General features: G+C 34.9%; 1 protein-coding gene across 1 annotated transcript; it reads right to left on the bottom strand.

Annotated features, from left to right (window-relative positions):
- Nucleotides 1-14,679: 14,679 nt before the first annotated feature.
- LOC126620070 (uncharacterized) lies at nt 14,680-15,850 on the bottom strand. Its single transcript, XM_050288539.1, has 2 exons — nt 15,459-15,850; nt 14,680-15,125 (listed from the first exon to the last, which is right to left on the bottom strand). The coding sequence occupies exons 1-2, from the start codon at nt 15,780-15,782 to the stop codon at nt 14,859-14,861; spliced, it is 591 nt and encodes a 196-aa protein (XP_050144496.1). The 5' UTR covers nt 15,783-15,850; the 3' UTR covers nt 14,680-14,858.
- Nucleotides 15,851-16,550: the final 700 nt, after the last annotated feature.

Genomic DNA, 16,550 nt, shown 5'->3' with positions numbered 1-16,550 from the left:
GAAAATTCTTTGGCAGACACCCTCCCCCTTTTCTCTGTTATTCATCAATTAGGCTAACGGTGTTATTTGTTTTGTAGGTGTGATTTCGTCAATCCAAATATAAACTAAATTTTCATCTACCGCAACGAGCAACACCTTATATGTTACGACAATTTAGTATGTTGTGTTGTCAGACTTTGAATTTAGTTCATGGTCAAATGAACTCTATTTGAGTGTGTGATCCAAATTGTAGAATGATCTCACAAAAATACAGAGATTCTTCAGTTGCCTTGTGGATGTATCCCTTTCGACATTTCTTACTATTTCGTGGTCACAGAGATACAGGTGTATGATATAACCTACTCTACGAGAAGACATTGCTAGTAAAACAAACACCCAACTCATGATCATTACCAAGATTGTCACCAACTTCAAAAAGTTTGAAGTTAGCATTGACCAATGCATGTGTTTTGGAATCGACTTGTCAATGTCATTGCACCCCTTTTTTATGGGTTCTTATTTAGTTTGATCTTTGATGTTGCATTCTTCTGCCAGGTATGGGGCCTGAGAAGCACTTTATCCGACTTGTAGGACACAAAGTACTTTCTCCAGAAAGAAGGCGTACCGTTCTTCTTCTAGCCCTTGCCTTATCTACTCAGGGATCTGATAGCACTTGGAAGGCGACACAGCCATGTGAATGTTGTTTAATTGGTCAATGAGGGTTTGAGATCGAGCTTTCAATCTTCTGGCAGATCATATTATTTTCGACTCGATAACGAAAATACATACACGATTCATAAATTTGGCAACAGAACCAGTTTGGATAGTTGAAGAAATATGAGCAGATTTTTACGTGAGGAGGTGCCTCACATAAATGTTAAGCAGATAATGTTTACAAAAGGGTATAATACATGCTTGGAGTTGTGACTTAATTAAATTTTTTGAGGCGCTAAATATTTTTTTCATGTTAAAATTAACCTTCCAATGTCAAGTCAACATAGAGAGTAGTTAATCAAAATTAAGGAGCATTAAAAAAATTAACCTTCCAACATAAAGTCAATTAAAAATCCTAGGGAGATCATGTTTTTAGACCATATTGTTAGTAAAAAGTTAAAGAGAACATAGAGATTACAAACCTTAATATTGTTTTTGGTTGGAAATTTGGAAGACAAAACATATGAAATTCAACAAGGGAAGGAGAAAAAGCTCAAAGTTTATTATTCTTTCAGTTGGCAATTACGTAAAAGAATTTTTTTTTATTAAAACAAAACTAGTCTTTAGATTTTAATTTTAAGAGTTATTGATTTGTTTACAAAATAAGAGTTAAATTTAGTTTTAAGGTGAGTGTCGTTGGGTGAAAAGAAAAGAAACACCTCTTGTTTTAACTATTGGTGAATAGAATTTAAGAATTTTGTGTAAACTAAAAGATGTATAATATTAAGTTTATTAAAAAAAATACATAATATTAAATATTCAGAAAGGCTTAAAGAATGAGAGTAGGCCTAGTGCCTCAGCCCCTAGCAGAAATAGCCCCCACCTCCATTCTTCAACTTCAAATTAAGGATAAACTATTTGGGCCCAAAATATTGGGCCTGGACCGTATTCGACTTTGGGTTTGACCTAGAATGAAGACCTTCAGTGCCTACTACGATTTTGTATGACCAAGTCCAGCACAAGGTGGGATAACCGAATTCTAATCAACGTCTGGCTCCTAGGGAGTCAGGTTGGATTCAGTTGAGTTCTAAATCAAGTGAAATTGGTAAGGATCAAGATGAACGTTGATAACATTTGTAATACTCCAAGAATCAATATTCATAGTTGATCAAGATCAATAATGGATTAAATACAGAAAATGGACTAGGTTCAAAGTTTGAAGTCCGGTAAGAGTGGCCGAGTCCAATCCGAAGATCAAGATGAATTGGTATTGGACCAAAGGATGTCGAAGGAGTGCAATCCATATAGGACTGTACTTCGACATAAGGTTGTCAGCACGAAAAACCACTTTTATAAATAAAAAAGGTTCTGCAACATTTGGGGGGCCTTTCAACACAATACACAAATCTTCCCTGCGCAATTTCTTGCTCTACGCGAAACCCTCTCAAAACCTTGAGAAAAACACTAACATTCTTATCTTCACCAACACACATTCAATTTGGATAAACAATATTGTAGAGACAACCGACTACATCTTCAATTTAGATAAACAACATCAAAGCCATAGAGTTAAGCAATCAAGAATCACATTCAGTTTGGATAAACAACATTGCTATTGGTTTGGCTGACTATCTATCTAAGTCTCTACTGACAAGGATTCTTTGAGCTATTGAAAGAAGGTCATCTTATTAGTCTCTCAGTGAATGAGGTATTACCAAGTTACACTGTTTGACACATTGAAAGTCGAACCTATTTTATGATTGGATATCCACAAGTGCATTTTAGAGTTCGGCATTCCGACGGCTGAACCACATTTACAATCATGACACTTATCTCTTTTGACTATTTGTGTCCTTACAGTATGATACCGATTTGGAGCACTTATATTTTCACGAATATAATTGAAGAGGCCAAACCAGGTGCAAACAATCCTTGAACTTCATACTTGTCTTCAGGCTCTAGAACCCAGAGGATGCAGTCGTCCAAATACAAAAGTCGGCAGTGAGTTTGATACCACCACCCCATTCATTTACTCGCCAACCGAGCTCGGTCATCAAGTTGGCACGTCCCGCATTCAACGTAAAGACTAGACAGCCTATCCGTCCAGTAGGCTAAGTAGTTTTTAGGGCCAACACAGACAAAAACCCGTTCAAACGCGTCAAACAACAGAACCTGGACGGGGATGATGTTCATAGTGTCGAGGACATACCAGAAACGTAGTTTCAATCATTAAAATCATCTCTCTAAAAGGGAAGTGAACCAAATCATAACGGTGGCAATTACAAACCTCGGAATTACAAGACCGACTCTCATTCTAAACGTCTCCATTCTAGCAGAGTATAAGCTATTCGGGAACCTTCCGAGTTGCATGTTGCTCTCAAGGATGAGACTTATGCAAAGACGGTGAAGGGGAAACCTTGAAAAGGAAAAAATAAGGACAAACTTCAAATGCAGTAATATGCATGTGTAGCACTAAGTTCTCTTGTTACAACTCCAAACATAAGTTGCCCACCGCAGCATACCACAAAACTCTGTGTAACAGTCCACAAATATTCCCGAGAAAATTGTACTATGCTCCGGTGTATCCTATGTTTGGATATTCGGCCAATAGATCTTGGTTATTGGATCCTCTAACGGCCCATTTACAACTATGATTCCAGAAAACACAAGAAGTAGCTTATCATACCAACTTGTTGGAGAAAAATCTGGCAAGTTCCATGTGACAATCAATTGCTTTCTACAGAGGAGAAATGAAGTAGGTAATAACTGGATTATATGTCCTCCAGTTTATGGAGGACTTTTATAAAGGGAGTTTTAACGAAAAGGGCTTGGTACTATTCATTCTTAACCATAAGGACATTTTATGTATGAAAAGTCTATAATAGATCAAACTCTTCTCTTTATTTACTTTTATGCCATTACATGCGGACCACAACGATGTTGACATTTCTGTCTGGAAATACATTATGATGCTATTCATCTTATGCTAATTTACAGCTAGTTCTTCAGGCTTCCATCATGTTGTTGATGTTATGCAGCTCTTCTTCTGACAAATTATTCCAATATTGTTCATCGCCTTCTACTAGCTCCGCATCTCTTTCTCTATCTTCTTTCACTTTGTAATATATTTCCGCTGTTTCTTCTTTGAAATTTTGGGGCTTCCAATAAGGCTAATGACTGATTCTTGTCTTGCTGTAAATATACATCTCTTCTTCTTCTGCTACTAGTACCATATCATACCTAAAATCTTCAAACTCATCTAAAGCAAACATTTGGATCCCTCTAAATTTTAAAATATCTTTGTATGAAGGAGTCCACCTATGTGAGGAGATAGGGTTTAGTCTAAGGACTCTTCATTGATCATGGCTATATGCCTAGCTTTCTCCTTATGCATGTGTACATACCAATCTGAAGGACTACTAATAAAACTTATGCAAATTTCTTTCCACCTTTCTAGATAGTCTTCTGCTACTTTAATAAGCTTTTCAGGAAATGATTCTAGTTGAGAAATACGGTTAATAAATATTTTATCGAGATAACCAAACTCTAATAGTAGGGCAGGGGTAACTTCTACCTCATTATGCTTTTTCTGATGCTCATAACTAAAATGCCATGATTTAAAATCTCTCATGTCAATCCTGACCACAGCTACGCTAACCTCTGGTTTACAAATACAATTCTTTGTACTATCACAAAGACATGGAGGATACATCTTTGTAATAATATCCATCCCTGGTTTTGGATCAAAGATGGACTGATACAAGGCGCATTGTAATTGTAATTGTAACTCTTTTATGGACTGTGATGCTCTGCTCAGGATCTCATTTTGCATATCTGTTGGCATTATTCTCAGTTTTGCTTTTGAAATTTCTTCTAATAAAACATCGTCTAATATTAAGTCTGAAGATATATTCCTAAGAAAACTTTCATACTTTTCTTGTTTTTCATACATTTCAACGTCTTCTTCTAAGAGCTCAATCTTAATTTCTTCTATGGGCTCATTAGCCTCTTGTTCTATGGGTTCAATAACCTCTTTTCCTTTATGCTTATGTTGATCAATCTCTAAACCTATTTTTAATTCTCTTTTCAAGGTATCACTTGCCTTTTGCTGCATTCTAAGAGATTGAAGTTCTTGGTTCATTTTGGTAAACTTACCAAGTAATGACTCATGGTCCCTATAAATGGCTTGAAGATTGTGCTCAAGAGAATGAATATGCAGCTGGTTTTCGTGGAAATTAAAATTAAAGCTATCAAACTCTTGTTCCAAGGCTCTAATTAATTTTTCATGACCTAACCTCATGCTTGGCTGCTTAATTTGGATATTCCAGAAATTATCTAAGAGAACCTGCTGCCTATCAGAAAGCCCCGGTACCCTTGACCTGTATCTCAGAGTTGGATTTCTGATTCCTTCAACAATATTGCCATTAAAGTTGAACGTGGGTACTGGTGGTGATGCTGGCTGCTCATGCTATTTTGAAATCCACTGAATGGTGGAGGTTGATGGTGCATCATCATGCCATTGAAAGAAACTCTTCTGCCTTGCGGCCTTGTGCTATTTGTTGATGATGGTCCACGATATTCCATACCTGTTCAACAAATTAATCTTGATAAGATATCAGTTAATGTATTGTCATTACCTTTTATATGTTCAAAAATTGGTTTAAAACCATTTCCTGTAATTGAATCAACAAAATTAACCCATCTTCGGGCTGCCTGTTTATTAGCATGTATCTTGTTATAATGAGAAACTATATTTTGACAATCTGTTCTAATCATAAATACTTCATTATGTAAAAATAAAGAAAATGCTTCAAGTGAATTAATTATCCCTAAAATTTCTAAATCTGTTGATGGTAATCTTGACTGTACATCACTAAACTTTCCTGATGAATATCTAAAAACTTGTTCGTCGGACTTTGGAGACTCCCTATGCCTTTTCTGGTATAGTATACCTGCCCATCCTAATGATGAAGCATCTGTTTCGACTATCTTGTAACTATCATCTAATGGTAATGTTAATGGCTTAAGTTTAGTAATTTCTTCTTTTATTTTTTGAACTAATTTAATATCTTCACTATTAAAATATTTTTGTCCCGTTTTGCTAGTTTTACTATGTAATACTGCTATTTTTCTTCCTAAATCAGGGATAAAATTTCTTGCATAATTTAGCAATCTTAGAAATGCTTGTAACTGTTTCTTATCTTCTAATTTATCTGGAAATTCTAACACCTTTTTAACTATATGATCTTGTAATTGGATTGTACCTGACTTGATATACATTCCTAAAAATTCTATATCTTGCTTTTCTAATGCTATTTTATTTTTGCTAATTACAATTCCATTATTGATAAATTCTTGTAATACTATCTCTAAATGCTTCCTATGTTCATTTTTATTTTTACTATGTACTAAAATATCATCTACATAAACACTACAAAAATTATCATATTTCTTGAAAATTTGGTCCATCTTTCTTTGAATGATCGATGGAGCATTTTTAAGTCCAAATGGCATAACGAGCCACTCAAAATGTCCTTCTGGACAAGTAAAGGCTGTCCACTCAATTGATTCTTCTGCTAATCTTATTTGCCAAAAACCTGATTTACAATCAAATTTGCTAAAATATTTACTCTCTTGAATTTTGTTTATAAACTCATCCTTATTTGGTAATTTATAACTATCATCGTATGTATTATCATTTAATCTCTTATAATTATAAACTATTCTAGCCTTACCTCTTTTTAATTCCGAATGTTTCCTTACAATAAATGCTGCTGATCTATGTCTAGACTTAGATGGTTTAATTACTTTTAAATTTAACAACTCTTTTATTTGCTGCTCAAACTCTTGTTTATCTATTAGACTACAAGGCATATCAGCCGTCTTAATGGTTAAATCTGGGTTAATTATATCTAATTTTGCTAGTATTTTATTTTTGCTCTAATGTAACTGTGGGTCTTCTCCTATAATCCTAGTTTGTTCTGCTAATTGTAACAATTCTTCTAAACTCTTTGGTCTGTCTAATTGTAATATTTCTATACAGGTTCCTTCTTCTAAAATCGGGTATTCATGTTCAAAAATGTCTTCATCAAACTCTTCTACGTTATTATGCTCATCATTTTCTTTTGAGTTTTTTAAATGATAACTATCTTGGGCACTAGTCTTCCATACTTATGTTTTTGTATGCTTCTACAGTATTACTTTGATCAGTTATTGTAATGCCTCTTTTGAAAAATGTTATGTTAGGGTGTGTTTGGTACGCAGACGGGACGGAACGGGACGGGACGGGACCGGACGAAACGGAACGGGACGGGACGGAACGGAACGGGACGGGACGGAACGGAACGGGACGGGACGGAACGAAGGTGTAATTTTTGAAAAAGACATGGGGTATATTTGTCTTAAAATGGTAAAACATTGTGTTCCACAGACGTGGAACAAACCCGTTCCAGGGGGTGGAGGTGGGACACAAAAACACCCAAAATCTGTCCCGTGGAACAGCCCGTTCCACCCATTTTTGGCGCACCAAACGCGGGACGGAACGCCTCGTCCCGTTCCGTCCCGTCCTGTCCCACGTACCAAACGCACCCTTAGGGTTCATAAATAAAAAACCTTGCAAACTTTTCAAAAAGTTCAATCCTAAAATAAATGGATATGATCCTACTGGTGAGACAAATGTTAATAGTAAATTAAATTGTTGTTTTTCTACTTTAATAAACTCATTATTTATACAATGTGTTAAGTAAACTGGTCTCTCATCAAATTGTGTTATTCTTACTGGTTTTGCTAATTTTTGTATATATTTTTCTGGTACTAACTCTTCTCTTATGACACTCTTTGTACTTACTGTATCTATCATAGCTATGGTTTGTATCTTATATTCTTTTGCTAATTCTATTTAGCAATTTATAGTGATTAAGGAACTACTTTTTGGTTTTTCTATACTATGAACAATATTTCCTAATATTTCAGTTTTTGCTGAATTAACTTCTAATAACCTATTACTATAACATTTTTCACATAATATTGAGTATGTATTGTAGTATTTATTTGCAACTAATTTATTACACTTATGACATTTTTCTGGCCAACCTAAATTAATGTATTTATATTCTTCTTCATGCTGTTCTTCTATGAATGCACACATATATTCTTCTAGATCACTATTTGTGCTACTTGAATCTTCCGAATCTGAATCTATCATGTTAATACTCTCTATACTATAAATACTCTCATTATCACTTAAATTATCTAAACTGTATATTGACTGAATATCCTCATCTTCTTCTAACTTAAACAACTTCATCAAATGTACTTTTTCTTTCGACTGTTTACCTAATTTTGGACATTTAGGTCTAATATGTCCAGCTTCTCCACATGAATAACATTTACAACTACTCTTATCTTTTGGTGCTTTATATTTCCTAATCCAAGGTCTGCCACTTCTTTTTCTAAATTGTTTTGGAATATATTTTCTCTTCCTATATGTTCTTGAAGGTCTTATACTGAAATTCTTATGTTGTTTGTAGGGTTTATATGACTTATATTTCTTTTTGTATATTTTCTTATGCTTATTTTTCTTATGGCAACCATACTGTTGTGGTAAATCTATATTTTTACAACTCATGTAAAATTGCTTCCTGATTTGTCCCTTAGCCTTTATTTGACTACACTATTGTCTAAGTATATCATATACATGTTGAATTCTAGGTCCTATAGCAATATCATTTTTCTTCGAATGCTTTTGCCATTCATTCCAAATCTTTTCACCTATTGGTCCTTTTATTTTTGTCATATAAGTATCTAATAAATTAATATCACTAATTCTACCTGTTCTTCCTAAATATTTAAAGAAATCTGTGGTATACTCAGCTATATACTGTAAATCGCAAATTTGTAATTGTTCTAAATTTCTGATTGCTCTTATTTGTTCTTGTTCACTTCTGCTATCTAACATATTATGATCTAAAAACTCTTGTTTAATCAAAGTAACAAAACCATCAATATTAAAATGTGTTTTAGCTGCCTGATGTTTTTCTGGATTTTGAACTTTCCATGACTGGAAATAATAAAAAACTAAACCATCCAAAGTATGTTCAAAGTAATCTAACATGTTTTGTGAATTACTAAAATCTAACATTAATGCTGCATGTACGCAGCCTTTTTCCCATCTCTCAATCGTTCTTTCCCAATCTTGTGGATCTACATTATCTAAATTTAATATATTACCAACTATATTAATTTGTTCTAACCCTCTCAAATATGGAATCCTATTTTTTCTAGGTTTTATCATACTTTCTTCCATATAGTCTACTTTAGCTTTTTCATTATATTGTTCATTTGTTGGTCTTAAAAATTGTTGATCTGTTCTGCTTGCGTGTCCTGGATTTTCTACGCCTGATGTACTACTTTCTTCTGCTGGATTACATTCTGCTTTCAATTCTAATAAATTATTATACTCTTTTGATCCTAAAATGTGTTCTACTCCTATTTCTAAGATTATAATTTTCATTTCTTTGTCTGAAATTTTATGTAGTCCTAAATCATATGTCTTATATTTTTCCAAATATTGTTCTTCATCTAAATGATCAATATCTTCTATAAGTTTATCTACAATATAGTCAAAATTTTGTTCAACCAAATTAATATCTAAATTATCAAAAGCCATATGTATACTTTCATTTTCAATTTCACTCTCATCCTCTTCTATTTTTTCTAGTTGCTTATAATTTCTAAACCTAATTGTTGCTTGACCTGTACTAGTTTCATATATTTGTACTTTATTTGGTTGTCTATTTGGTGCTACTTGTAAATTAGGCAATGTCCACTGAATTCCTTCTAAAAAGCTATTATCTACGGGTTTTGCTTCTATCATATTTACATGTTTACTGCTAAATGTTTGAACTAAATTTTGAAACTCTAAATTAAACTTATGATTATATCTATCAGACACTTTACCTATATACATTAGGCTAATACACAAATTTTTATACTCTCCTTTCATATTATAATTTTTTGTTCTTATGCTCACTTTAATATATTTACTAAATTCATTAATCGTCATAACATAATTTGGAATACAACCTATAACTGCTAAGTTTGAACTTAAGTCTACTTCAGCTGTTGCTATTGCTGCTTGTTGGTGATTATCCCATCTATCATCATATATGTATACTAAAGCTTTTGTACCTACTTGTGCTCTAGTTAATCCTGCTATTCCAATTAATATTGTTCCTATATGAATCTGGTTGAAATGTGATTTTCTCAAATGAGTAACTGCTTCTTTACTAATTAGATTAAGTGTGACTTCTTTATCAATACAGCTAACTTTGTTGACTGATGCTGCTTACAATTCTACTTCTGTTTTCAAATAAACCTAATTGATACAAGTTATATTTATTTTTCTGTGTTCTCTCAAAACCTCTTCGAATGAATTCTTGTGATTCTTCTTCATTTGGATAAATATCTTCCGCTCTAACTACTTCTTTACCTTTTTTCCTAAAGAGTTCCATTTTCTATTATCAAAAGGATTTAGCTTAGGTCTTCTATTATTATTTGCACTCAAAGTTAAATTTTCTAATTTATCTAGCAAAGATGGTAGAAGTGATGAAGATGCGTTATGTAGAACTTGGTTTATTTCTGCTATTTGTTCTTCAACTTGATCTAATTTTTCAGCTAAACTTAAAACTAATTGGATAATCAAATTATTTTGCCTAATGGGAATATTACTACTGGATACTTGTGTTGAAAAATCTGTTAATCCTACTGGTTCTTTATCTAATTTACTAATTTCTTTCAAAGCTTGAATATATTTTCTGCTAGTTCTAGAATCTGTCATTAAACTAATAACTTATCTATTTTATTATGCAACTTATCTACTTGTTCACTTAACTCTTTTTGTACTAATTGAATTTTTTGAACTTCTGATTTTAGTTGTTCAACTATTTCTAATGATCTAAGTTCTACTTACTTCGGCTTACTATCTATAAGATCAACAAGCTCTTTTATCTCTCTTTTGCTAGGAAACCTTTGAATATTTCTATTATTATCTTCTAACTGAGATGTAATATAGTTTAAATTTTGTCTAATTATTTTTATGGAGTTTTTCTGGAAATGTTCTAACAACTGATTTAACAAATGATTATGCTTATTATTTTCTAATTTTATATTTTCTGCTTGACTAATAATAAGATCTACAATAGTATTGGCTTGTGAATTTTCTTCACTGTGCAAAATATGATTATGCTTTCTTGATGGAAAATAACAAACTAAACTATTTTGGTCTAAAGTTATTTTTCTTTTTTGAGGTTCACTAATTTCTAAATTAAGATAATCTATCATAAACTATAGTCTACCTTTCTCTAGGGTTACGGCTAACTGGTTTCTTAAAAACTCTCTTTCTTCTCTCAATGTCTCTAAAACTTAATCTGTTGTTCTTTTTGCTTCTAAAACTTTATGCTGCAATTCTGTGTTATTATATTTACGAATAAATGAAAGATGTTCAAGATATCCAAGATAAAATTTTTGCTTCTTCAAAGTACTAATAATTCTTTTGGATATATATGCTAATCTTCTCTTTATGCTAGTTATAGTTGGATGTCTGGGACAATAAATACCTGGTAATTGTGGTTGACAGGGTCTACAGGGACAATAATATCTGTTGTTCATATGCAATAAACAAATATGATATCAGTTGTATCTACGACTTCTATCCTCAAGATACTTTACTATTATAATTATATTATTAAAATGTTAAACTAGGCTCTGATACCAAATTCGCAACGCATGCTCGGTTAAATAGTCGGATGACCATTATAACAACTAGACATAGAACCTTGCACATGGAACTCGACATGTTTCAGCATGACGGCCACTCACAGTACAAGTATAAGGCCTTAACGGTTGAACTCAGAGGTACGAAGAACTCAGAGGTACCCTGGTTGATGTCCAGTTATTTGTATGGCAAACATTCAACTATAACAGAGTGCTCGAACAAAGTATGATCGTCAGTTTAACAGGTTAATAATATAATCACAATAGTGTTTCCCTGTTTTGGACTAGCAGTCTAATTAAACAAACACACTAAAGAAGGAAAAGAAAACTTACTTAAGACTTGGAGATTGCTTGAATATGTACACTTGAACTTTTATTGATATATGGAATGTTTACAGAGATGGTTGTTTACAAGAAAGTGATTACAAAAAAGTGTTTACAAGGATGCTATGAAGGCTACGAATGCTTGAGTGTATGAAGTGAGTATGATGTTTTCAGATGTTGAGAAAACCTTGTTCTGTATGGGAGGAAAGACTCCCTTATATACAAGATCTAATTCTTCAAAGACAAAATAACATTTCATCTATTTACAATTTTCTGAATAGTGACAGCACACTGTTTCTGAAAACTGTCAGCACTGTTTCTGAAAGCTGGCTATCTTGTCTTTGCTTGAATGTCATGTGAATTTATGTTGTCTTGGTTGCTGCAGTGTTTGCCACATTTTCTTTTGCATGTGAATCTGTATTGTCTTGGTTGTTGCATGTTTGCCACATATTCTTTTGCATGCAAATGTTTTCTGAAAATGTCAATCTCCTTTTTCTTCTTTTGGATGTATCCACTTGAACTTTGCAGAAAACTGACCCAATCTTGTACATATGTGTGAAGGGTAGGATTTGCATTTTTGAAAAAATTTGTCCTTATGATTAAAAGTAAAGTTTTGAGGGTGTTTTGGTTAGTTTTCCACTTTTATAAACACCTACAAGAGAAACTCATAGATTATTCTTTAAATGTATCATCTTTCTCTTCTACATTGTGTTTTATGGTGAGATTGGTCGTACCGCTTCCCTTGCAGACCTAAATTAGATTAGTAGATTCTCTCTTCTCTTTCATTTCTTCCCATTCCCTCCCCTCCTATTTGAACGATCACGATTAAATCACATTAACATCTTATATTAATTTTTTTTATAGAAAGAGAGACAAAATAGAGAGTGTGAGAGAAGGGGAGGGAAGGGGATTGAAAAAGGAGGAAAGAGAATCTTAGTCCTTAAATAAAGGCACTTCCCGCACTTCGAGCAATCTACGTGTCTCCTCATTTCAATGATTTCGTAACGTACTTCGTTATGACCACCTAGCTCGGATTTTCTTGTTTGCTCTTCTCTTTCACATAAATTCCCAGTGTGAGGCTGTTAGCAGTTAATTTGAGGTACCCGCGACCGATATCCTTTACCCTAACGATGTTATAAAATTACCTATTGTTATTGAGAATTATATGTCCCTAGAGCTATTCCAGAAAGAGAGAAAAAACTGTAATTTCCTTGACTAAGAAGTAAGAAATAGGAATAAAACTAGCTCATCACCCCTTAGGCAAAGAGTATGATACTTTTAACCATCTCCTTTCAAGCATAGCATAAGCTTACCGGGAAGCCCTCTTGGTTCCATAACCGCTCGACATAATGAGACTGCATACAAACACAGTGAAGGGGAAAACTTGGAGAAGAAGAGGAATGGACAAACTTCAAAAAAGAGTAACTCAGGCATTTGTATATAGAGTGCTAAGCTCCCTAACTTCGACGTTTCTGTTCTTATTCCAGAATAAGGTGATGGTGGTTAGAACTCAAAACATAACTTGCCTCTCGCCACCACATGATAATGCAAAAACTCTTATACTAGAACTTCCATTAAACTCATACTAGGATTCTCCATAATCCACTAGTAATTCAAAACCAGTGGGTAACATATATCTTATCAGAGTAATCTACAACTCTCATTAGAGAAACCACAAGAAGCTAGCTTAATATCCAGAACATTAATATAAAGAACCGCGTTGGGACGCTCTACACCTTATTGAAGCAGAACAATTCTGCAGGGGTCATGCTAAACCTTCATCTATGCTAGTAGCAAACGCTAAAATCATTGAAAGAAAAAACATGAACTATTTCATATAGCATCTCATTCCAAGACTAGATTGTTTCACCTTCTTCAATCCATCCACATTACATATGTTCATATTCTCGAAATGCATCAGCGCCTTTTCTTGTATATTACCCATGGTTATTTACCAATCTTTTTTGAGGTACCGACCTGCTGCCTAAATGATGCTTTCATGTTACCTAATTTATTATTGAGAATTATATGTGCAAGAGCTTTGTAGAAGGAAATACCAGTAAGAACTGTAATTTCCTTGACAGAGGATGTTTCAGAAACCCCTTAATGCCTAAGAATTCTCAAACTAAGGAGCAAGAAGTAGTGGATTGTCAGCCTAGCAAGCAAACCAGGAAGCAATCAAGTCTTTTTGTCTTCTCTTAGTCAATATCCTAGTTTTTTCACCCACAGAATTCTGCAAAAGCCAGCCAATAAGTTCAAAAAACTCCCTTATAGAAGAGACGTGTAGAACCAAGAGGAACACCAATTCTTTGTCCCTATTGGGAAAGAAGAAAAAAGAACGAAAAAAGTTTCTTGACCATGCTATAATGGTGAAAACTGTTATGATCCCACATCGACTACACTTATGGGGGTGTAGGGGTTCTTAAGTCCTTGGGGTCCCCCCACCTATTGGACTAGTCTTTTGGGTTGGGCTCTTCCCTTGGGCTTGAGTACCTAACATTGGTATCAGAGCCTAGGTTCCCGACACTGCGGAGGGGGCGACCTGGAAAGGGCTACCTTAACGGGATGACCAAAGGGTGCACCGCCGTTAAGAGTGAAAGCCACCAGAGTAAGGGCCACCGTGGGCGTCGGCTTCCGAAGGGTGGTGTAATGTTATGATCCCACATCGACTACACTTATGGGGGTGTAGGGGTTCTTAAGTCCTTGGGGTCCTCCCACCTATTGGACTAGTCTTTTGGGTTGGGCTCTTCCCTTGGGCTTGAGTACCTAACAAAAACCAAACCAAAAATAAACATGTTTCGTAAATCTCATCTGAATGCAAATAGCTGCCTTATTGATTTACCTAGGCAATGCACTGATTGTCACGCATACTTGTTATCCTAATCCATCATGCATTTTTGGTGATTCAAAAGTAACATACTCATCGACTTAACAACATGAAACAGAAAGTTAGGAACCGATGTATATTAAGAAGTCACTTTGTGCTACATTATTTAAGCAGGAACCAGAAAACACATTGGTCCTCTAAGGGTTCACAACTTGGAAGGACAAACTATATTATGATAAACACTACACAACTAACTAAAGTAGGAAATGGATATTGAAATTTTCACAAGGAACAGAGTTGATCAGACCGTTTGTTTGCGCTCGAATCCAGTGCCAGGGTCCTCAGTGCTAGGAAAAACCTCTAGCCCTGTGACAACAGCAGATGGAGGGCCGCGGCGACACCTCTGCTCCATCTCTTTAACCGCATCAGGGTTCCCAGAAAGCAGTGTCTCCACAGACCCATCTCTCCGGTTCCGAACCCAACCTTTCAAGCCTAATTCGGTTGCATTCCCCACAGTCCAGTCCCTGTAAAACACACCCTGCACTCTCCCCTTTATCACCAATCTCACCTGCACACTCAAAACCCAAAACCCAAATTCCAAATCCCATAACGAAATAAAGAAAAAATTCATTGAGAAATGTAAATAAAGAAGAGCAATTTGAATTATGAAATGCAAAAGGATCAAATTTACATCGAGATCGATAGATTATAAGATCCCATTACTTTAAACTGATCAAACAAATGCTAACAATGATTAAAATCTAACATGTATCACTATAAATTAAGAGGCAATCATAACTGTAAACTGATGAACAAAATGCTAAAGATTTGAATTTTACATCGAGAGAAGTAAATTAATAGACACCCATTAATGTAAACTGGTCCAAGAGCGAAGACGTACCGTTTTGGCGGAGGAGGACGACTGGGAGGAATCAGAGGCGGCGGCCTGGGAAGTGGTCATGAGGAGCAGAGAATGTCGAAGAGGAGGTGGACAATGTCCGAGCAGAGAAGAAAGAGGAGGGCGAGGAAGAAGAGGAGGAAGGCAAAGCGAAAGAGGAGGGCGAAGAGGAAGAGGGTGAGGATTATGGAGATTGGGGACGACGAATCTAAGAGCAGGAACAGAAGCATTGGCTGAGTTATTGATTTGATTCCATTTATGTGGTGGATGTTTGGGGCTCCGAGATGTGAGGAATCTCAGTGGCCTCCCAGAGATTGCTGATGCCATTCAATTTTCTTTGCATTTATGATGTCAACGTCTACACTCTCTGTTTCTTCACTCTTCCGGAGGTTTCTGAATAATTCCCGTCCATTTTTGCTACAAGTAGAGATGATGGGCCAATGAGGTTTGATGTCGTCGAACTCAGAGGCCCAATCCTAAGGTTCGAATTCAATGCAAAGTTTGTTGCTTCAGGCCGAGTTTACTTTCTCTAACTATATTTCGCAATTTCTAAGGTGTGGACAAAGCATTGCGGACGGAATGTGGACCGTAGAATTAAATTTGAATGGCTGAAAAACGAATCCATCATAAAGGACTTAATGTGAAACCGGGTTAAAAAAGACCTCAATTCAAAAAATTAGAAGCACCAGTTGAAATTAGAAGCAACAGTTGAAACCAATTTTTTTTCTTTTTCCTCTAAAAAATCTCCTTCTCACCCCGAGATCGTACTTATTCAAAGCTTGGGTACCGTTCGAAAAATTCGTTTCCGTTTCGAAACCCAGTCAGAGTACTGGTGTGGTTGTTGTCTTTAGGCTCAATGCAGTTCGATATTTAACCATCTTTGGTTTGAGGGTTAACAGTTGCTTACACAGGAAAAATCCAGTGGTTCCTTGATTGAAGTGGGTTCAGAGTGGTTGCTTCCGCGAAAGTCGACGACAAACTTGATTCCAAAAACTAAATTTGAAATTTGGTGAGTTTGGAAATTTGTAACCCTAGAAAATAATTTTGTTATGTACGTAAACTTGTGTATATTTTTTAGGGTTTATGGTTCATTAT

This window comes from Malus sylvestris, chromosome 4 (assembly GCF_916048215.2).
Source record: "Malus sylvestris chromosome 4, drMalSylv7.2, whole genome shotgun sequence".
NCBI classification, from domain to species: Eukaryota; Viridiplantae; Streptophyta; class Magnoliopsida; order Rosales; family Rosaceae; genus Malus; species Malus sylvestris.
This window is presented reverse-complemented; position numbering and strand designations above follow the sequence as displayed.